At 41.1% G+C, this 23,226-nt stretch overlaps 1 protein-coding gene across 1 annotated transcript in view; it reads right to left on the bottom strand.

The window, feature by feature from the left end:
• PLCE1 (phospholipase C epsilon 1) overlaps nucleotides 1–23,226 on the bottom strand; it is a 369,702-nt gene that overhangs the window by 305,378 nt on the left and 41,098 nt on the right. Inside the window, exon 2 of the mRNA XM_061402841.1 lies at nucleotides 19,774–21,331. Coding sequence (XP_061258825.1) covers nucleotides 19,774–20,976 — 1,203 coding nt within the window. The 5' untranslated portion in view covers nucleotides 20,977–21,331. The remainder of the gene's footprint in view (nucleotides 1–19,773; nucleotides 21,332–23,226) is intronic.

The raw sequence follows: 23,226 nt of genomic DNA, 5'->3' as shown, positions 1-23,226 counted from the left end.
TACTCTCCTGACTCTCATTCATTATATCTATACCTCTCTCAGGGCTTCCCTGGTGGCTCAGTTGGTAAAGAATCCGCCTGCAATGTGGGAGACCTGGGTTCAATCCCTGGGTTGGGAAGATCTCCTGGAGAAGGAAATGGCAATCCATTCCAGTATTCTTGCCTGGAAAATCCCATGGATGGAGGAGCCTGGTATATAAATTGCAAATCATATATCTGATAATAGACTTACTGTTTAGTCGCTCAATCGTGTCTGACTCTGTGACGCCATGGACTGTTGCATGCCAGGCTTCCCTATCCTTCACCGCCTCCCAGAGCTTGCTCAAACTCATGTCCATCGAGTTCCAACCATCTTGTCCTCTAATGTACCCTTCTTCTCCTGCCTTCAATCTTTCCCAGCATCAGGGTCTTTTCCAAGGAGTCAGTTCTTTGCATCAGGTGGCCAAAGTATTAGAGCTTCAGTTTCAGCATCAGTCCTTCCAATGAATATTCAGGACTGATTTCCTTTAGGATGGACTGCTTGGATCTCCTTGCAGTCCAAGGGACTCTCAAGAGTCTTCTCAGTTCAAAAGCATCAATTTTTGGCACTCAGCCTTCTTTACAATCCAACTCTCACATCCATACATGACTACTGGAAAAACCATACCTTTGACTAGACGGATCTTTGTTGGCAAACTAATGTCTCTGCTTTTTAATATGCTGTCTAGATGGGTCATAACTTTTCTTCCAAGGACCAGGCATCTTTTAATTTTGTGGCTGCAGTCACCATCTGCAGCGATTTTTGAGCCCAAGAAAATAAAGCCTCTCACTGCTTCCATTGTTTCCCCATCTATTTACCATGAAGTGATGGGACTGGATGCCACAATCTTTGTGTTTTGAATGCTGAGTTTTAAGCCAGCTTTTTCACTCTCCTCTTTCACTTTCATCAAGAGGCTCTTCAGTTCCTCTTTGCTCTCTGCCATAAGGGTGGTGTCATCTGCATATCTGAGGTTATGGATATTTCTCTGGGCAATCTTGATTCCAGCTTGTGCTTCATCCAGTCCATTATTTAGCATAATACACTCTGTATATAAGTTAAATAAGCAGGGTGACAACATACAGCCTTGCTATACTCCTTTCCCAATTTGGAAACAGTCTGGTGTTTCATGTACAGTTCTATTACTTCTTGACCTGCATATAGATTTCTCAGGAGGCAAGTAAGGTGGTCTGGTATTCCCATCTCTTTAAGAATTTTCCACAGTTTGTTGTGATCCACACAGTCAAAGGCTTTAGCATAGTCAATGAAGCAGATGTTTTTCTGGAATTTTCTTGCTTTTTCTATGATCCATTGGATGCTGGCAATTTAATCTCTGGTTCCTCTGCTTTTTCTAAATCCCACTTGAACATCTGGAAGTTCTCACTTCACCAACTGTTTAAGTCTAGCTTGGAGAATTTTTAGCATTAACTTTGCTAGCGTGTGAAATGAATGCAATTGTGTGGTAGTTTGAGCAATCTTTGGCATTGCCTCTCTCTGGGATTGGAATGAAAACTGACCTTTTCTAGTCCTGTGGCCACTGCTCTGAGTTTTCCAAATGTGCTGGCATATTGAGTGCAGCACTTTCACAGCAACATCTTTTAGGATTTGAAATAGCTCCACTGGAATTCCATCACCTCCACTAGGTTTGTTCGTAGTCATGCTTCCTAAGGCCCACTTGACTTCCCATTCCAGGATGTCTGGCTCTACATCCTGGAGTGATCACACAATTGTGGTTATCTGGGTCATGAAGATCTTTTATGTATAGTTCTTCTGTGTATTCTTGCCACCTCTTCTTAATATCTTATGCTTCTGTTAGGTCCATACTGTTTCTGTCCTTTATTGTACCCATCTTTGCATGAAATTTTTCCTTAGGTGTCTCTAATTTTCTTGAAGAGATCTCTAGTCTTTCCCATTCTATTGTTTTCCTCTATTTCTTTACATTGTTCACTTCGGAAGGCTTTCTTATCTCTCCTTGTTATTCTTTGGAACTCTGCATTCAGATGGGTATATCTTTCATTTTCTCCTTTGCCTTTTGCTTCTCTTCTTTTCTCAGCTATTTGTAAAGCTTCCTCAGGCAACCATTTTGCCTTATTACATTTCTTTTTCTTGGGGACGGTTTTGGTCGCTGCCTCCTGTACAATGTTATGAACCTCTGTCCATAGTTCTTCAGGCACTCTGCCTATCAGATTAAATCCCCTGAATCTATTTGTCACATCCACTGTATAAGTGTAAAGGATTTAAGTCATACCCAAATGGCCTAGTGGTTTTCCCTACTTTCTAGATATAGACATATCTAGAATATATAAAGAACTCAATAATTTAAAAAACAAGTTAAAAATGGGCACAGGATTTGAATGGGGATTTCTTCAAAGATGCACACATGGTCGATAAGCACATGAAAAGATGTTCAGCAACATCAGTCATCAAGAGAACGCACATCAAAACTACAATGAGATATCACTTCCTACCCACCAGGATGGCCATGAGCAAAAAGATGAACACTAAGAAATGTTGGTCAGAATATGGAGGAATTAGAATTCTCACACATTGCTGGTGGAAATGTAAAAAGCTACAGCTTCTTCAGAAAACAGTCTGGCAGATCCTCAAAACAGTTAAACACAATTATAGGAGCCAGAAATTCCACTCCTAGTATACACTTAAGGAAACACTGTCCACACAAAAACCTATACACGAAAGTCCACAGTAGCACTATTCATAATAGCCAAAGAATAGAAAAAAACCAATGTCCAACTGATGATGGATAAAGAAAATGTGGTACATTCACACCATGGAATATTATTCAGCAATAAAAAGTGACATATTAATACTACCAGTATATGATAAAATATAAATGAAACTTGAATCCTGAAAATATTACACTGAGTAAACAAAGCCAGTCACAAAAAACCACATACCATGTGAGTCCATTCATATGAAAGTCCAGAATAGGGAAATCTATAGTGGCACCCCACTCCAGTACTCTTGCCTGGAAGATCCCATGGACGGAGGAGCCTGGTAGGCTGCAGTCCATGGGGTTGCTAAGAGTCAGACACAACTAGGCGACTTCACTTTCACTTTTCACTTTCATGCATTGGAGAAGGAAATGGCAACCCACTCCAGTGTTCTTGCCTGGAGAATCCCAGGGACGGGGGAGCCTGGTGGGCTACCATCTATGGGGTCACACAGAGTCGGACACGACTGAAGTGAGTTAGCATAGCATAGCATAGACATGGATCCCCTTCATGGATTACGGCCTTGTCGTGGAGAAGAGGCTTGAGTAACTCAATGAACCTATGAGCCATGCCATGTAGGGCCACCCAAGATGGACAAGTCATAGCAGAGAGTTCTGACAAAACTTGATCTGCTGGAGAAGGGAATTGCAAACCACCCCAGTATTCTTGCCATAAGAACCTCATGAACTGTATAAAAGGCCAAAAAGATATGACACTGAAAGATGAGTCCCTGGGTCTGAAGGTGTCCAATATGCTACTGGGGAAGAGTGGAGGAAAATTACCAATAGCCCCAAAACAAATGAAGCAACTGGGCCAAAGCAGATAGGATGTTCAGTTGTTGATATGCCTGATGATGAAAGTAAAATCCAATGCTGCAAAGAACAGTGTTGTATAGGAACCTGGAATGTTAGGTCCATTAATCAAGGTAAATTGGATGAGGTCAAGCAGGAGATGGCAAGAATGAGCATCGACATCCTAGGAATCAGTGAACTAAAATGGACGGGAGTGGGAAAATTTAATTCAGTGACCATTATATCTATTACTATGGGCAAGAATCCCATAGAAGAAACAGAGTAGCCCTCTTAATCAACAAAAGAGTCTAAACACAGTACTTGAGGGCAACCTCAAAAATGACAGAATGATCTCAGTTCATTTCCAAAGCAAGCCATTCAACATCACAGTAATCCAAGTCTATGCCCCTACCACTGATGCCAAAGAAGCTGAAGCTGATCAGTTCTATGAAGACCTAGAAGACCTCCTTGCACTAGCACCAAAAAAAGATGTTCTATTCACCATCAGAGAGATTGGAATGCAACAGTAGGAAATCAAGATATACCTGGAGTAACAGGCAAGTTTGGCCTTGGAGAACAAAATGAAGAAGGGCAAAGGCTAACTCAACTCTGCCAAGAGAATGCACTAGTCATAGCAAATACTCTCTTTCAACAACACAAGAGATGAATTTACACACGGACATCACCAAATGGTCAATACTGAAATCAAATTGATTACATTCTTTGTAGCCGAAGATGGAGAAAGTTTATACAGTCAGCAGAAACAAGACCCAGAGCTGACTGTGGCTCAGATCATCAGCTTCTCATAACAAAATTCAGGCTTAAATTAAAGAAAACAGGGAAAAACATTAAGACAGCCAGATATGACTTAAATCAAATCCCATATGAATTCACAGTAGAGGTAACAAATAGATTCAAGGGACTAGGTCTAGATAACAGTGTGCCTGAGGAACTATGGACAGAGGTTTGTAATATTGTTCAGGGGGCAGTGAACAAAACCATCCCAAAGAAAAAGAAAAGCAAGAAGGCAAAGTGGTTAATTAAGTAGGCTTTACAAATAGTGGAAGAGTGAAGAAAAGTGGAAAGTAAGGGAGAAAGGGAAAGGTACATCCAATTAAAAGCAGAGTTTCAAAGAATAGCAAGAAGAAACAAGAAGGCCTTCTTCAATGAACAGTGTTTAATAATAGAAGAAATCAATAAAAGGGGAAAGACTAGAGATCTCTTTGGGGAAATTGGAAACATCAAGGGAGCATTCTGTCCCAAAATGGGCAAAATAAAGGATAAAAATGGTAGATATCTAGTACATGCCAAAGAGATCAAGAAGAGTTGGAAAGAATACATGAAGAACTGTGTAAAAAAGGTCTTAATGAACTCAATGGAGAAGGCAATGGCAACCTACTCCAGTACTCTTGCCTGGAAAATACCATGAATGGAGGAGCCTGGTGGGCTTCTGTCTATGGGGTCGCAGAGTCGGACACGACTGAAGCAACTTAGCAGCAGCAGCAATGAACTCAATTGTGTGATTAGTCACCTAGAGCCAGACACTGTGGAATAAAGTCAAGTGGGCCTTAAGAAGCACTGCTGTTAATAAAGCTAGGGAATGCAATCAAATTCCAGTTCAGTTCAGTTCAGTTCAGTCACTCAGTCATGTCCGACTCTTTGTCACCCTATGAATTTCAGCACACCAGGCCTCCCTGTCCATCACCAACTCCCAGAGTTCACTCAAACTCAAGTCCATTGAGTCGGTGATGCCATCCAGCCATCTCATCCTCTGTCGTCCCCTTCTCCTCCTGCCCTCAATCTTTCCCAGCATCAGAGTCTTTTCCAATGAGTCAACTCTTCGCATGAGGTGGCCAAAGTACTGGAGTTTCAGCTTTAGCATTATTCCTTCCAAAGAAGAGCCAGGACTGATCTCCTTTAGAATGTAGGACTATTTAAATCCCTAAAGGAGGATGCCATCAAGGTTTTGTGTTCATTATGTCAGCAAATCTGGAAGATCCAGCAGTGGTCACAGGACTGGAAAAAGTCAATCCTCATCCCAATTCCCAAGAAGAGTAGTACCAAAGAATGTGCTAATCATTGGACAATTGCATTCATCTCTCATGCTAGTAAGGTCATGCTTAAAATCTTGCATGCTAGGCTTCAGCATTATGCGAACCAAGAACTTCCAGGTGTCCAAGCTAGGTTTAGAAAAGGAAGAGGAACCAGATATCAGATTGCCAACATTCACTGGATTATAGAGGGAGCAAGGGAATTTCAGGAAAATATCTATCTCTGTTTCATCAATTACACTAAAGCCTTTGTGTAGATCACAACAAACTGTGGAAAACTCTTAGAGAGATGGGAATACCAGACCATCTTACCTATCTTCTGAGAAACCTATATGCAGGCCAAGAAGCAAGTTAGAATCCTGTATAGGACTGATTGGTTCAAGATGAGAAAGGAATATGACAGGGCTGTCTGCTGTCACCCTACTTGTTTAACCTTTACATTGAGCACATCATGAGAAATGCCAGGCTGGATGAGTTACAAGCCGGAATAAAGATAGGTGGGAGAAACATCAACAATCTCAGATGTGTGGATGATACCACTCTAATGGGAGAAAGAGAAGAGGAATTAAAGAGCCTCTTGATGAGTGTGAAGGAGGAGAGTGCAAGAGCTGACTTAGGACCAAATATTAAAAAAAACTAAGATCATGGCATCCGATTCCATTACTACCTAGCAAATAGAAGGGGAAAAGGTGAAAGTAGTGACAGATTTCCTCTTCTTGGGCTCCAAAATCACTGCAGACAGTGACTGCAGCCATGAAATCAGAAGACGATTGCTTCTTGGCAGGAAAGCGATGACAAACCCAGACAGGATGTTGAAAAGCAGAGATATTACTCTGCCAACAAAGGTCAAGGCTATGGTCTTCCCAGTGGTCACATATGGTTGTGAGAGCTGGATCATAAGGAAGGCAGAAGGCCAAAGAATTGATGCCTTGGAACTGTGGTTCTGGAGAAGACTCTTGAGAGTTCCTTGGACAAGCAAGGAGATCAAACCAGTCAATCTTAATGGAGATCAACCCTGAATATTCACTGGGAGGACTGATGCTGAAGCTGAAGCTCCAGGACTTTAGTCATGTGATGTGAACAGACGACTCATTGGAAAAGTCCCTGATGCTGGGAAAGATCAAGGGCAGAAGGAGAAGAGGGTGTCAGAGGATGAGATGGCTGGACGACATCACTGATGCAATGAACATGAAGTTGGGCAAACTCCAGGAGATGGTGAGGGACAGGGAAGCCTGGTGTGCTACAGCTCATGGGGTCACAAAGAGTTACACACGACTGCGTGACTGAACAACAACAACAACATGGATATGGAAAGTAGCTTAGTGGAGGCTTAGGGCTAAGGGAAGGGTAGACGGGTGGAGAGAATGGAGGATGACAGCTAATGGGTTCAGGGTTTCTTTATGAGGTGATTAAAAAGTTCTAAAATTGTGGACATGTTTGCACACATTTGTAAATATACCCCAAACCACTGGATTATACACTGTAAACAGGCAAACTGTACCATATGAGAATTGCATCTCAATAAAACTATTTTGAAAAGAAAAAAAAAAAGTCAAAGCATTTCTTCTTCTCTCTAAGGAGACCTGCCATTGGGTTTCAAAGTACGGGCTCTCCTTAAAAATCACTGTGTCTTTGTGTTGCTGAAGGCAGAGGTGGTTTTCTGCTGAGTTCTTTCTGAGGCTTTGAGGGGTGATGACCTAAATGGGAGGGAAGGGGTTGGGGTTTGGATAACTAATCTGTAACCTCATGTTTAAGCTGAGGCTCTGAATGTATCCAGGCCAGCTACAAGGACAAAAAACTACTGGATGGGGCTCTTTAGGGTCAGAAAACGACCTCAGTACCGTTGTCTGAGAACAGCTTTTCAGGCAGGGCTTTGCCTGAGCTCTGAGTTAGTCTAATCATGGAGGGTCAGGGAATGGTCACAGTCCCCACCCCTCTGCCCCATTGCTAATGATTCTTCAATCCTTGGATGTTGAATCTGTATCATTCCAGGAGGCCTTTAGCCCTGAGAGGCCTGTTGTACTTGAGTCAGCATCCAGGGAAGGGATGGGGGGAGAGGGCTACTTCATCACTTGTGACAATAGGGAAGTCATTCTATAGGAAGCCTGAGTTTCTCCCGTGTAAAAATGCACGGCGTGAGTTAGATCCAGCCTCCATCTATGCTTTATCTTTCCCATGAATTCTGATTCTTTTTAGGCCTCATCTTAACCAGAGCCCATTTCCAGGGATGGTCCAGGCCTCTACAGCTGTTAATTCTTATTAAGCAGGACATCTGGAGAAAATGAAAAAAAAAAAAAAATCCTAATCTGATCATGTTCCAAAGCTAGCATAAGAATAACAATGGCCATGAATACATTCACCTTAAACTAGGGTCCAGGGTCAGTGTTTGTTTTTCCTTTTCTTCTTTTTCTTGGCAGGGGGGGAGGAGGGGTCAAATCCTAGCCAAGGAGCTGGTGGAACGACAGTGATGTGAGAGTAACTTCATCTAAACTGTCCCAAAGCAGCTACTAAGAGAAAGCTGTCCTAGCATCACAGCGCTGGCCTCTGACAGCCCGTCACATTTTCCACTGATGCACTAGACGTGACTAAACTGCACAGGGCCTGGCTGGAGCTGGATTCCCTTTCACTCTGCTCAGCACGAAGGGGCCAGTATTGTCCTATACCCGTGTCATGACCTCAGCATAATCTTTAGTAATAGAAGAGGAGGTCTGGCATGTCCCCAAGCACAGCCTCTCAGTTTAGCCTGTGCACCCTGTGAAATTCTAATTATTTCAAGATCCAAACTGTATCCAAGTTGCAGAGAGACCAAATTTCCAGACAGGAAAACAAGACATGTTGCTATTTCAACTGCCATCTATTACAACACTGGACAACAGGGCTCAATGGATATTTGATCATCCATAACAGCTACAGCTTAGAAGATGAATGCATTACCATTTGGTCCCTTTACACATAATAGAGAAAATAAAGAATCCAAGACATGTATACTGGCAAAGATATTTATGTTAAACACTCAAATATTCTTCACTGCCTCTTAATTTTCTCTGGAGAGGAAAATAAAATATGAAGAAGAAAGACACATTTTAGAAGGGAAAAAAGCAAGATAGGAACTAGCAATGTAGAAGCTGCTTTTTAATTTAGAGTCCGATTTCTAAATAATAAAACTTCATTTTTATCTATTTTGCCTTACATATTCTTGCACAGTAAGTCCTCTTGTGGATCAAGGCAGGGAAATAAATGAAGCAATAAAACAGGACCTGGCGGGTTGTCTGCCCTGCCCCCTCGCTCTCTCTGGGTTCTATCATTCAGTGCATGCAGAGAAGTTACATGGATGATTCCAGCAGAGGCAGGAACTTCTTGTACTTCATATTCAGGATAACTTTAGGTACTTAAACTCCCCGAAATTTGGGCAAGGAGAGTTTTTGTTTTTTTTTTAAAGGAAAAGCACCCTTAATCAACTTTTAACCTGAAGACTTTAGTGACTTGCTAAAATATGTCATCTGCTCTAAATAAATTGAGAGCAGGCGAGGGGAGGTGTAACTGGATAAGGGGTAGGTTTTAATTTTTTAACAGGCAGAAGGAGGAGGAGGATACCATCATGGTTAGTCAGTCAGCAAGCATTAATCCTCACTAACATCTCCCATTCAAACCCATTCTTCTCTCCACAGCTGTGCAAACATAAATTAATTGGGTCATTTTGATGAAGGCATATAAGAAAAAAATTTTAATGTAGGCAAAGGTAGTAATTAGATAAATAACACATTCTCTAAATGCTTAGGAAGGACTATGGAAGCTACTCCATCATAGATCAAGGATCATACATTCAAATGCCCCACTGTAAACGCCCCGTGTGAGAAGGCACCAGGCAGTACAAGGAGGTGGGGACAGTTCACCACAGCAAGGGATAAAAGGTCCCAGGTGAGGAGAGTGCCCTGCTGGCCCTGTGCTGAGGACTTTATGGTAGTATTTCATTTAACCCCCCAAGAATCATTAATCCCAGTTTACCTATAAGATATCTAGGGACAAGGAGATTAAACAACTTCTCCAAGGTCACAGGGCCAGCAGGTGATGAAGTCAAACTCACAATTTCGATTCAGGCCAACTGACTCCAGAGACCATGTTTCTAAGCATGGTGGTGTCCTGTTTTCTTAATACTTGGCATCGTGCTTACATTATGTAGAGTATAACAAAAAGACAGGGCCCCTTCTCTCCCTTAGTAAACTTAGAATCTGATTGGAGAGCCAGTATGTAAAATAATCAAAAAATAGGAAAAAGAACACAACCTTGGGAGCCTGTAGCTTTTTTAGGTTGGAGAAAGCAATTTACAGAAAGGGGCTGTGATTTATTTATCCATGTGTTCTTAAACATTGCAAGGATAAGGATTTCTTTAGTTTAGACCCTAAACTAAAAAAGGAAATGCAGAGACAATACCGTATTTTAGAAAAAATTCATCCCAGCCATGTTTGAATGTTCAGAAAAGGCTCTCCCTTTCAGAAATCACCCTTATGAAATGACAGGAGGACAAGTACCAAGGTCCTACTGTATAGCACAGGGAACTATATTTGATATCTTAAAATGAACTATAATGGAAAAGAACATGAAAATAATACATAGTGATCACCTTGCTGTGCACCAGAAATTAATACAACACTGTAAATTAACTCCAAAAAAAGAAAGACCAGGAGGACAATCAGTCTATCCCCCAGCTTCAGCTTAAGGGTTAGTAAAAATGCCCACAGCCTCCTGGAAGCCCAGAGAGAGAGAAGGAGAGAGAAGTTCCTGAGGTTTACTCTGCAGGAGGTATGGCAGCCTCTCCCAGCCTCCAGAGACTAAGAAGCAGGGAAGAGATGATTTGCATCATCTTTTTGGTTCTTTTCATTGGAAATTACCCATCCCAAGGCCTCCAGGATGGACAGAAAGGGATAGGTTTGAGCTAGGGACCGGTGAACATTCTTAGAAGAAGTGGCAAGGAGGAATGAGTACAGGAATGCCAAAGAGTATTCTGAAACTGATATCCGATTCACGACTCTCATGCTTATATAAGTGTCTAGGGGACTCTGATAATGGTTTCAAGTAATCTACCTCCATTTACTTTGCTGTATTTAAATTTCTGTTGTGTTCTTAATGTTCAATTTCAAGTGTATGTGGATTTTAAAAGCAATGCATTTTTTAGTGAGACCCGCTGCCATCAGCAGCAGTTTCATGGCAAGCGCTGGACAAGTCACCACAGTGCTGGCAGGACACATGTGCCCGGGACAAGCTATTTTCTTCTGTGTGGACAAAATCCCCCAGAATCACTGGGGAGCATGTGGGTAGTTGACCCCACTTCATGATTCAGGTTTCTTAAGGAACCCGGTGAAGATTCAAAACCAAACTCCCTGACACTTGCTGGGTTGAACTGCCCATCAAATGTATAGACAGAAGGGCCTCCAGGCTGGCATTGTTCAGGCAGGCCCCTAGGACAGCCCTGACACTCCTGAGAGCTGGAGCCAGGTCAAGGAGTTTGTTGTTGTTGTTCAGTCGCTAAGTCGTGTTCGACTCTGTTGCTACCCCGTGCCCGCCAAGCTCCTCTGTCCATGGAATTTCCCGGGCAAGAACACTGGAGTGGATTGCCATTTCCTTCTCTAGAGGATTTTCCTGACCCAAGGATTGAACCTGCATCTCCTGCATTGGCAAGCGAGTTCTTTACCACTGAGCCACCAGGGAATTTACAGAAGAGCAAATATTCCTGAAATGTCCTGACCAAAACACAAAAATCTCAGTTTAAGCTCCTCGTCAGTGGTTCTCAACTCCATAGAATCATAGAACCACCTGGAGAAAACTTGGAAAAAAATACTGATGCTGTGCCCTACCCCAGTGGTTCTGCTTCAGAGAGTCTGGGGTGGAACCTGGACACTGATTCTAAAACATAAGAAGGGTTAGAGCCACACTGTTGAACACACAACTCTGATGCAAATGTGAGATACCACATGCATCAATGAGTGGAGCCACTCAAATCAACAGACACTGAAAAGAACAAAATTATTTTGTTACTTTAAAAGCTTAATCAAATTTTATATTTTTCTAGATCTTGAGAAATTAAGAGTGTTAATTTCCTGGGTTGCAATCCTAGTTATACCTATTACTAGCTGAGTAAGTTTGGGTAAGGTACAGAATTTCCTTGAGACTCTGAAGCAACAATTAGAACTGGACATGGAACAATGGACTGGTTCCAAATTGGGAGAGGAGGATGTCAAGGCTGTATACTGTCACCCTGTTTATTTACTTCTATGCAGAGTACATCATGCAAAATGCTGGGCTGGATGAAGCACAAGCTGGAATCAAGACTGCCCTGAGAAATATCCATAACCTCAGATAGGTAGATGACAGCCCACTTACAGCAGAAAGCGAAGAAGATAAAGAGTCTTTTGATGAAAGTGAAAGAGAAGAGTGAAAAAAGTTGGCTTAAAACTCAACATTCAGAAAACTAAGACCATGGCATCTGATCCCATCAATTCATGGCAATTAGATGGGGAAACAATGGAAACAGTGACAGATTTTATTTTGGGGGGCTCCAAAATCACTGCAGACGGTGATTGCAGCCATGAAATTAAAAAACGCTTGCTCTTGGAAGAAAAGTTATGACCAACCTAGACAGCATAGTAAAAAAGCAGAGACATTACTTTGTCAACAAAGGTCTGTCTAGTCAAAACTATGGTTTTTCCAGTAGTCATGTATGGATTGAGAGTTGGAATATAAAGAAGCTGAGTGCCAAAGAATTTATGCTTTTGAGTTGTGGTGTTGGAGAAGACTCTTGACAGTCCCTTGGACTACAAGGAGATCCAACCAGTTCATCCTAAAGGATATCAGTCCTGAATATTCATTGGAAGGACTGATGTTGAAGCTGAAACTTCAATACTTTGGCCACCTGATACAAAGAACTAACTCATTTGAAAAGATCCTGATTCTATAAAAGATTGTAGGCGGGAGGAGAGGGGGATGACAGTGGATAAGAGTTTTGGGTGGCATGACCAACTCAATGGACATGAGTTTGAGTAAACTTCGGGAGTTGGTGATGGACAGAGAATCCTGGTGTGCTGAAGTCCACGGGCTCACAAAGAGTCAGAGACGACTGAGCGACCGAAGTGAACTGAATACCACCCACAGCAAACTAGGTTCAACGCAGTCCCTATCAGAATCCTTCTCTGCAAAAACTGACTAGGTTATCCTAACCTTTGTAGGGAAGCATGCTAAGACAGTCTCGAAAGAGAAGAATAGTGTTAGAGGACTCACATTTCCCAATTTCAAAACTTGCTACAAAGCCACAGTAATCAAGACTAGGTGGTACTGGCATGTGGATACTATAGGAATCAGTGGAATAAAACTGAGAGTCCACAAATAAGCCCTCACATTAATAGTTAACTGATTATCAACCAAACAGAGTGCTCAAAAAATCTGGTGGGGAAACACTAGCCTTTTCAACAAATGCTGCTGGAGCAGGAAGGTATCCACAAGCAAACCAATGAATTTTGACCCCTGACTCACACACCACATACGAACATAGACTGAAAATGGATCAAAGATCTGAAAGTAAGACATTAAGACTATGGGCAAGATTCCCTTAGAAGAAATGGAGCAGCCCTCAGAGTCAACAAGAGTCTGAAATGCAGTACTTGGGTGCAATCTCAAATATGACAGAATGATCTCAGTTCATTTCCAAGGAAAACCATTCAACATCACAGAAACTCAAGTCTATGCCTCAGCCACTAATGACAAAGAGAATGAAGTTGAACAGTTCTATGAAGACATACAAGACCTTCTAGAACTAACACCAAAAAAAAAAAAAAAAAGGATGTCCTTTTCATCACAGGGGACTGTAATGCAAAATTAGGCAGTCAAGAGACACCTGGAGTAATAGGCAAGTGAGGCCTTGGAGCATATAAAATGAAGCAGGGAAAAGGCTAACAGAGTTTTGCCAAGAGACCACACTGGTCATAACAAACATCCTCTGCCAACAACACAAGACACAACTCTACACATCGAGGTCACCAGATGGTCCACCGAAATCAGACTGATTATATTCTTTGTGGCTGAAGATGGAGAAGCTCTATACAGTCAGCAAAAACAAGACCCAGAGCTGACTGTGGCTCAGATCATGAGCTCCTTATTGCCAAATTCGGACTTATATTGAAGAAAGTAGGGAAAGCCACTAGGCCATTCAGGTGTGACCTAAATCAAAACCCTCATAATTATACCATGGAAGTGACAAAGAGATTCAAGAGATTAGATCTGATAGACACACTGCCTGAAGAACTATGGACAGAAGTTCGTAACATTGTACAGGTGGTGGTGACCAAAAACATCCCAAAGAAAAAGAAATGTCAGGAGGCAAAATGGTTGTCTGAAGAGGCCTTACCAATAGCTGAGAAAAGAAGAGAAATGAAAGGCAAAGAAGAAAGGAAAAGATACACCCAGCTGAGTACAGAGTTCCAAAAAGTAGCAAGGAGAGATAAGAAAGCCTTCTTAAGTGAACAATGCAAAGAAATAGAGGAAAACAATACAATGGGAAAGACTAGAGATCTTTTCAAGAAAATTAGAGAAACCAAGGGAACATTTCATGCAAAGATGGGCACAATAAAGGACAGAAATGGCAAGGACCTAACAGAAGCAGAAGATACTAAGAAGAGGTGGCAAGAATACATGGAAGAACTGTATAAAAAAAGGTCTTAGTGACCAGGATAACCACGATGGTGTTGTCACTCACCTAGAGCTAGACACCTTGGAGTGTGAAGTCAAGTGGGCCTTAAGAAGCATTACTACAAACAAACCTAGTGGAGGTGATGGAATTCCAGCTGAGCTAGTTCATATCCTAAAAGATGATGCCATTAATGTGCTGCACTCGATATGCCAGCAAATTTGGAAAACTCAGCAATTGCCACAGGACTGGGAAATGTCCGTTTTCATTTCAATCCCAAAGAAGGGCAACGCCAAAGAATGTTCAAACTACCGTACAACTGTGCTCATTTCACATGCTTTCAAAGAAATGCTCGAAATCCTTCAAGCTAGGCTTCAACAGTACGTGAACTGAAAATTCACAAATGTACAAACTGGATTTGGAAAAGGCAGAGGAACCAGAGATCAAATTGCAAAAATCCATTGGATCATAGAAAAAGCAAGACAATTGCAGGAAATCATCTACTTCTGCTTCATTGACTGTGCTAAAGCTTTTGACTATGTGGATCACAACAAACTGGAAAATTCTTAAAGAGACGTGAATACCAGACCACCTTGCCTGCCTCCTGAGAAAACTGTATGCAAGTCAAGAAGAAACAGTTAGAACTGGACATGGAACAACAGACTGGTTAAATTTCGGAAAGGAGTACATCAAGGCTGTATACTGTCACCCTGCTTGTTTAACTTCTATGCAAAGTACATCAGGTGAAATGCCAGGCTGGATGAATCACAAGCTGGAAATCAAGATTGCCTGGAGAAATAGCAACAACCTCAGGTATGCAGATGATACCACTTTAATGGCAGACAGTGAAGAGGAACTAAAGAGCCTCTTGATGCAGGTAAACGAGGAGAGTGAAAAAGCTGGCTTAAAACTCAACATTCAAAAAACTAAGATCACGGCATCTGGTCCCATCACTTCACGGCAAATTACTGGGGAAAGAATGGAAACAGTGGGAGATTTTATTTTTCTGGGCTTCAAAATCACTGCAGACAGTGACTACAGCCATGACATTAAAAGACACTTGCCTCCTTGGAAGAAAAGCTATGACAAACCTAGACATTGTATTAAAAAGCAGAGACATCACTTTGCCAACAAAGTTTCATATAGTCAAAGCTATAGTTTTGCCAGTAGTCATGTACAGATGTGAGAGTTGGAACATAAAGAAGGCTGAGTGCCAAAGAATTGATGCTTTTGAACTGTGGTGCTGGAGAAGACTCTCAAGAGTCCCTTGGACAGCAAGATCAAACCAGTCAATGCTAAAGGAAATCATCCCTGAATATTCACTGAAAGGACTGATGTTGAGGCTGAAGCTCCAATACTTTGGCCACCTGATGTGAAGAGCTGACTCACTGGAAAAGACCCTGATGCTGGAAAAGATTGAGGGTAGGAGGAAAACGAGATGACAGAGGATGACATGGCTGGATGGCATCACTGACTCAATGGACATGAGTGTGAGCAAACTCTGGGAGGTAGTGAAGGACAGGGAAGCCTGGCGTGCTGCAATCCATGGGGTTGCCAAGAGCCAGACACAACGGCTGAACAGCAACAACAGCAAAGACTATTAAAATCCGGGAAGGAAACATAGGTGTAAGTCTTCATGAATTAGGAAATCATTTCTTACATATGACACTAAAAGCACAAGCAACCAAAGGAAAAAAAGTAGGTAAACTGTTGACTTCATCAGAATTAAAATGTTCTGAGCATCAGTGCACAGTATCAAAAAGGCAAAAGCATACCAAAAGAATATATTTGCAAATCATGTATCTGGTAAGAATATATGAAGAAGCCTTGCAATGCAACAGTAAATAGGCAAAAAAATCCATTTTCGTTAATGGGGAAAGGATCTGAATTGATATTTCTCCAAAGACGATATATAAATGGCCAACAAGGAAATGGAAAACTTTTCAACGGCGTTAGTTATTAAGGAAATGCAAATTGAAACCACAATGAATTACCAGGTCACACCCACTGAGATAGCTTTCATAAATGAAATGAATAGTAACAAGTGTTGGTGAGGATGTGGAGACACTAGAATTCTCATGTATTACTACTGAGAATATAAAATGGAGCAGTGGTTTTAGAAAACATTTTGTTCCTTCCCCAAGATGTTAAACATGACATTACCATATGACCCAATAATCCCAGTCCTAAGTATCTTACCAGGAGGAATGAAAATATATGTTCACTCTAAAACTTGTCCAGGAACATTCATAGCAGCATCATTCATAACAGCCCCAAAGTGGAAACAACCCATCGTCCTTTAACTAATGAATGGATGAGTAAATCTGGTACATCCATATAGAAGAATATTATTTGGTCATAAAAAAGAATATAGTTCTGATATATGTCATGACATGGATGAGCCTGGAAAACATGATGCTAGGTGAAAGAATCCAGTCACAAGAAGTCAGATCTTGTAGGAAATGTCCAGAATTGGCAATCCACAGGGACCAAAAGCAGATTAGTGGTCGCCAGGGGAAGGGGAGGAATAGAGAGTGGTCACTAATGGTTAAGAGGTTTCTTATTTACTTATTTATCTTTATTTTTGGCTGTGCTGGGTCTTCATCGCTGCTTGGGCTTTTTTTCTAATCGCGGTGAGCAGGGGTACTCTGTAGCTGTGGTATGCAGGCCTGTCTTTGCAGTGGCTTCTCTTGCTGTGCAGCCCAGACTCTAGGGTGCGGGGGCTTCAGAAGTTGTGGTTCCTGGGCTCTAGGGCACAGGCTCAATAATTGTGGTGCATGGGCTCAGCTACTCTTCAGTACGTGGGATCTTCCCAGATCAGGGATTGGACCCATGTCTCCTTCATTGGCAGGCAGATTCTTTACGACTGCGCCATCAAGAAAGCCCCAGGAGTTTCTTTTTGAGGTGTTAAAATTATTTTGGAATTAGATAGTTGTGATGGGTGCACCATCTTGTGACTGTACTAAAAAGCACGGATTTGTACACTTTAAAATGATGTGTGCATTATACCTCAATAGAAGATGGTTGGAAACTTGTGCTTTATATTTTTTTCATTTGTTATCTTCTTGAACATCTTTCTTGATCAGTATATATTGAATTCCCTTGTTGTTCTGCACAGCTCTATTTTTCTGTTTTGAATGCTTGTGGGCATGAATATTAGTGATAGATGATTTGGTTTTCACTGGGTCTGTCATGGTCATTACACACAGTGTTCACCGCCCAGAGAAATATCAATAACCTCAGATATGCAGATGATACCACCCTTATGGCAGAAAGCAAAGAGGAACTAAAGAGCCTCCTGAAGAAAGTGAAAGAAGAGAGTGAAAAAGCTGGCTTAAAACTCAACATTCAGAAAATGAAGATCATGGCATCTGGTCCCATCACTTCACGGCAAATAGATGGAGAAACAGTGGAAACAGTGGCTGACTTTATTTTCTTGGGCTCCAAAATCACTGCAGATGGTGACTGCAGCCATGAAATTAAAAGATGCTTGCTCCTTGGAAGAAAAGTTATGACCAACCTAGACAGCATATTAAACATCAGAGACATTATTTTTCAACCAAGGTCTGTCTAGTCAAAGCTATGGTTTTTCCAGTGGTCATGTATGGATATGAGAGTTGGACTATAAAGAAAGCTGAGCGCCGAAGAATTGATGCTTTTGAACTGTGGTGTTGGAAAAGACTTGAGAGTCGCTTGGACTGCAAGGAGATCCAACCAGTCCATTCTAAAGGAAATCAGTCCTGAATATTCATGGGAAGGACTGATGGTAAAGCTGAAACTCCAACAATTTGGCCACCTGATGCAAAGAACTGACTCTTTAGAAAAGACCCTGATGCTGGGAAAGATTGAAAAGGAGAAGCGGACAAGAGAGGATGAGATGGCTGGATGGCATTACCAACTCAATGGACATGAGTTTGAACAAGCTCCGGGAGTTGGTGATGGAGAGGGAGGCCTGGCACGCCACAATCCATGGGGCATGGATGAGTCAGACACAAGTGAGCAACTGCACTGAACTGAACTGAAGGTATAGAATTTCCTTGAGCCTCTGTTTTCTTAATGATACAATGGGGTGAATAATCAGACCACATCAGAAGGTAGTTGAGATGATTTCATGAAATGAAGTGTGTAAGTTATTCAGTCCAGTGCCTAGCATATGTAAATTCACAATAAATATTAGTTCCCACAATTGATGATGATGAAAATAAAAATATGCTAGTCATAGTTCAATAAAAGGATGTTCTTTTAGATTGGGTTTATTTTTAGGACCAGGTTTTAAGGAATTGTGTAAAACTGGAATGCAAAAGTTATAGAAACAGCTTCTCCACTAACATCAGTTGAAGGAAGTAGGGCTACTTAGCCACAGAAGGAAAACAAACAAACAAACACAAGAGAACACATGGTGCTGGCTTCTGATGCCAAGATCAGGTCCAAGAGTGGGCAACTACTTGTGTGCGTTTCCAGAGCAGGGATCTTAAAGAGGGGGAACTATGGATAGAACTCAGAGAGTCCAGAAATTTGGATGAGAATAAGTTCTTTTATTAACCTCAAATAGAAGTTTAGCATTTCCTCCCATTATGAATGTAAGCAACAAACTTCAGTAACACTAGCAGTACCTGTGATTTTGTCACCAATAGAAATCACAGATATTGCCATATATTATAGTCATGGAAGAGACTCTAAAATAGTATTTACAACTAAGGTAACTAATTAATTCGTTTGTCTTGGTTTGTCCAAGACTGAGCGGCTTCCCAGAACATGGGACTTGCAGTGCTAAAACTGGGAAAATCCCAGGTAAACCATTCCCTACTAACATTCTTCACTACCTGGAAGTTATGGTAGTTATCTCATCATTAGCTGCCATTATTTAGTGTGTTAATAAAGAAGTATCCTCCTATATTACAATTTCAAAAATATCTTGATATATGTCTATCCACATAATCTGTGTCCTTTATGATCCTTTGTATTTCATTTGATGCATTTAAAAGTGTTCTTCTCAACCCAAAGACTTCACCAAATAGCCAAAGAGGGCCATGGCATAAAAAGGGTTAAGAGGGAAGAAACAGGAAACACTGGCTAGAGGAATTGAACAGAGAAAATGAGATTTAAGTTCTTTTAAGCCTTGCAACCTAAAAACAATGATGAACTCCATGGCAGAAGAGGACAGATGTATCTCTGAAGGATACAGCTGAATAATCAGTTGACAGAACCATTTTCCCACTCCCAGGAGTTTCTGTTTTATAAGCCCGCATACAGTAATCAGGGACTCTCCCTAACTTCTCTGAGCGCATATTTACGTGTATTTTGTGACTTATGTTGCTGTGGAATTAACTCAGTCTTGACAGGTATCAATTCCAGTATCTGTTAGGTCTACTAATTTCCAGTAACTATAAATGCTTCCCCTAAGAATCATTGGCCAGAACTGAACATTTCCCATGAATTAAGACAATGGAGATTTCGAGTTTTAAAAAACCAACTTCGAAAAATGGATTAAAAGAAACTTTAACTCTTACCGGATACCACTGGGCTTCTGACAGACCTTGGGAACCATCTTGCCTAACCACCACTGTTGACAGCCGTTCCATGACTCTCCCAGGAGGCAATAAGAGACCATTTTTCTTCTGATCAATGTAACTCAAAGCCTCCAGTCCAATGTGACCAGAAGGCAAAGTTCTCACAATTGCCCTTGTCCCAGTAAACACAGATTTCTTAACTTCCTTGTCATTTTTGCAAAATCTCCTCACTAACCAAGCAGACCGCTCCTTTTTATTTTTGAACAATTCTTCTTCTACCTCTTCACAATTATCGGGGAAGTCCTCAAAATGGCTCAGAAAGGTCTTGGCAGGTGGACTGTCAGTAAAATCCTCCCTGCAAAAGCTGTCACTTGAACATACCACATTGGCCTTTGGGCAAGAGCCTTCAAAGCACAAGTATTTGTCATTCAAGGGGTCACAATGATCACACTGCAGCTGCCTATTCTTATTGTCACAGTTATTTGTCAATTCCATCAGTTTGCAAGTATATGCCATGTAATTTTTCTCTTGTTCCTCACCAACGGCAGGTAGTACACAGTTTCCACAATCATCCAAAATCAAGTTATCTGACAGGGGACAGAAACTGTCTGACATTCTTCTGTCAACTTCGTAACGCAAGTGAAACACTGCCATGTTGCTTTCAGGGTGTGCCCTGCTTGTCTCTATGATGGCCGACTGAGTTCCTAATGGACTCATGCCCATGGGAGATGTGTCTATTTCCAGTTGAATTCCAGGGAACACCTTTCCTTCCAGTGAAGAAGGGATTCCAGTTTCCAAACACAGACCTTCCTCTGTGATAGAATTGCACGTTTCATAAAACTGGCTCTGAGGAGGGCCGTGCTGATGGTTTTTCAATATGCTGTTGCAGTTAATGTTAAGGTTTTTCACAGAATCTGGCATGCTTTTCTCCCAGCACTTTTCATTACTGTTCTCGTCACTGGTTATTTTCTCCCTTGCTACTGAGAAAATCTGGGGCGCGTTGCTTCCAGAAGATTCTTCTGTAAGTTTGGTCGGTTGCGAGATGGTATGAGAAGTCTCCCCACTCTGCTTGACAGGATGAGACTTCGGAACACTGATGCCCGAGACCTTATCATTACTTTCATCTACAGTTGACTGAGCAGAGATCACTTTTCTCTGACTCACAGGTCTGAGAACAGAACCTGCCATTTCTTCAGAAGTCATCTTGACCGGGTGCAGGGTTTCAGCTAGCACTCTGTTTCTCCTCTCCTGTGATCATGTCAAGATGTTAATGAAACTACTGGTTTTTAACATAATCTCAGGTGTATAAGCCCTCTGAGAAACAAAGTGACCAGTTCCTCTCATTTAGGTATATTAAGACCAAAATAAACTTTCCCAGTTATCAGTTCCTACCATGTGCAGTATGTTTTTCTAGATCAAGGTATTAAGGAAATAGATCAATTTTCTTTCTTCGGTTCTTTGAAGCAATTCTTTCGGAGACTTTTATTCGGCATTGCATTCTGTAACTTCTGATCCATCACTGGCTTACAATGATTTAAAAATCCAGTTTGAATGTATCCTGTAAGAAAAAGAGATAATGTCAAACACTAAACAAATTTTTAAAAATGACCTCATAATTCTAAGCTACTGCAAAATATGAATCAGAAGTTGGTTTTAAGTACTTATTTTTTTATTCAATATTTCAAACTTCTGTTTCCAGCCAGTACAGAATAACAGAGATCAGGTTTATCCTTCTTCCTTAAACAACTGAAAAAAGTCAGAAAAAATAATGAAATAATCGTTTTGAGATACTGAATAACAGGCAACATAGAATAGTAATTCCAGAAAGAAGAATAAATAAATAAGGTGAGTTCTATAAATGCCCTAGCTTATACCTTTTGAGTTTTTAGGCTACTGGGGAGGAGGAGGGACTCAGATGAAACCAAACAGTGTGTCTAATTTAAAAAGAAGTTGAGACTTCAATAAAGCCAAGGAAATTAGAGAAGGAAGACACATAAAGTAGAGTGGAGAAAACATAGGGATGCTAGCAGGCTTCTCATTAGGAACAAGGCAAGCCAATTTAGTTTATTAAAAAATAAAAAAAAAAGTTTATTAAAAAAAAACTTAAAAAAATATATATATATATATGCTGCTGCTGCTAAGCCACTTCAGTCATGTCTGACTCCGTGCAACCCCACAGACAGCAGCCCACCAGGATCCTCTGTCCCTGGGATTCTCCAAGCAAAAATACTGGAGTGGGTTGCCATTTTCTTCTACAATGCATGCAATGCACGTTAAGTCGCTTCAGTCATGTCTGACTCTGTGCGACCTGATAGATAGCACCCCACCAGGCTCCTCTGTCCACAGGATTCTCCAGGCTAGAATACTGGAGTGGGTTGCCAAATTAGAATTCTATACCCAACAAAAATATTTTTTGAAAACAAAATGAAATAAAGACTTTTAGACATACAAAAGCTGAAAGAATTCATCAAGGGTAAACTTACATATAACAAAGATAAAAACGGACTTTCCTGAAGGTCCAGTGATTAGGAATCCATCTTTCCACTGAAGGGGCATGGGTTCAATCCCTGGTTGGGAAACTAAGATCCCACAAGCCATGCAGTCAAAAAAAAAAAAAAGGCTCACTAAAATAAGAAATGGTAAATAAAGTCCTTTAGGTAGAAGAAATATGCTAGATAGAAATCTGGATCTACAAAAAGAAACAGAGTATGAAAAATGTTAAATATGTAGATAAATACAATTTTCCTTACATTTTAAATAACTAATTGAGAATGTAGTCCACTGGAGAAGGGAATGGCAAACCACTTCAGTTTTCTTGCCTTGAGAACCCCATGAACAGTATGAAAAGGCAAAATGATAGGACACTTAAAGAGGAACTCCCCAAGTCAGTATGTGCCCAATATGCTACTGGAGATCAGTGGAGAAATAACCCCAGAAAGAATGAAGGGTTAGAGCCAAAGCAAAAACAATACCCAGTTGTGGATGTGACTGGTGATAGAAGCAAGGTCTGATGCTGTAAAGAGCAATATTGCATAGGAACCTGGAATGTCAGGTCCATGAATCAAGGCAAATTGGAAGTGGTCAAACAGGAAATGGCAAGAGTGAACATCGACATTCTAGGAATCAGCAAACTAAAATGGACTGGAATGGGTGAATTTAACTAAGATGACCATTATATCTACTACTGCAGGCAGGAATCCCTCAGAAGAAATGGTGTAGCCATCATGGTCAACAAAAAGAGTCCGAAATGCAGTACTTGGAGGCAACCTCAAAAACGACAGAATGATCTCTGTTCATTTCCAAGGCAATCCATTCAATATCATGGTAATCCAAGCCTATGCCCCAACCAGTAATGCTAAAGAAGCTGAAGTTGAATGGTTCTATGAAGACCTACAAGACCTTTTAGAACTAACACCCAAAAAAGATGTCCTTTTCATTATAGGGGACTGGAAT

This window comes from Bos javanicus, chromosome 26, assembly GCF_032452875.1.
Source record: "Bos javanicus breed banteng chromosome 26, ARS-OSU_banteng_1.0, whole genome shotgun sequence".
NCBI classification, from domain to species: Eukaryota; Metazoa; Chordata; class Mammalia; order Artiodactyla; family Bovidae; genus Bos; species Bos javanicus.
Note: the sequence above shows the minus strand (reverse complement) of the source record. Positions and strands in the feature narration are given on the sequence as shown.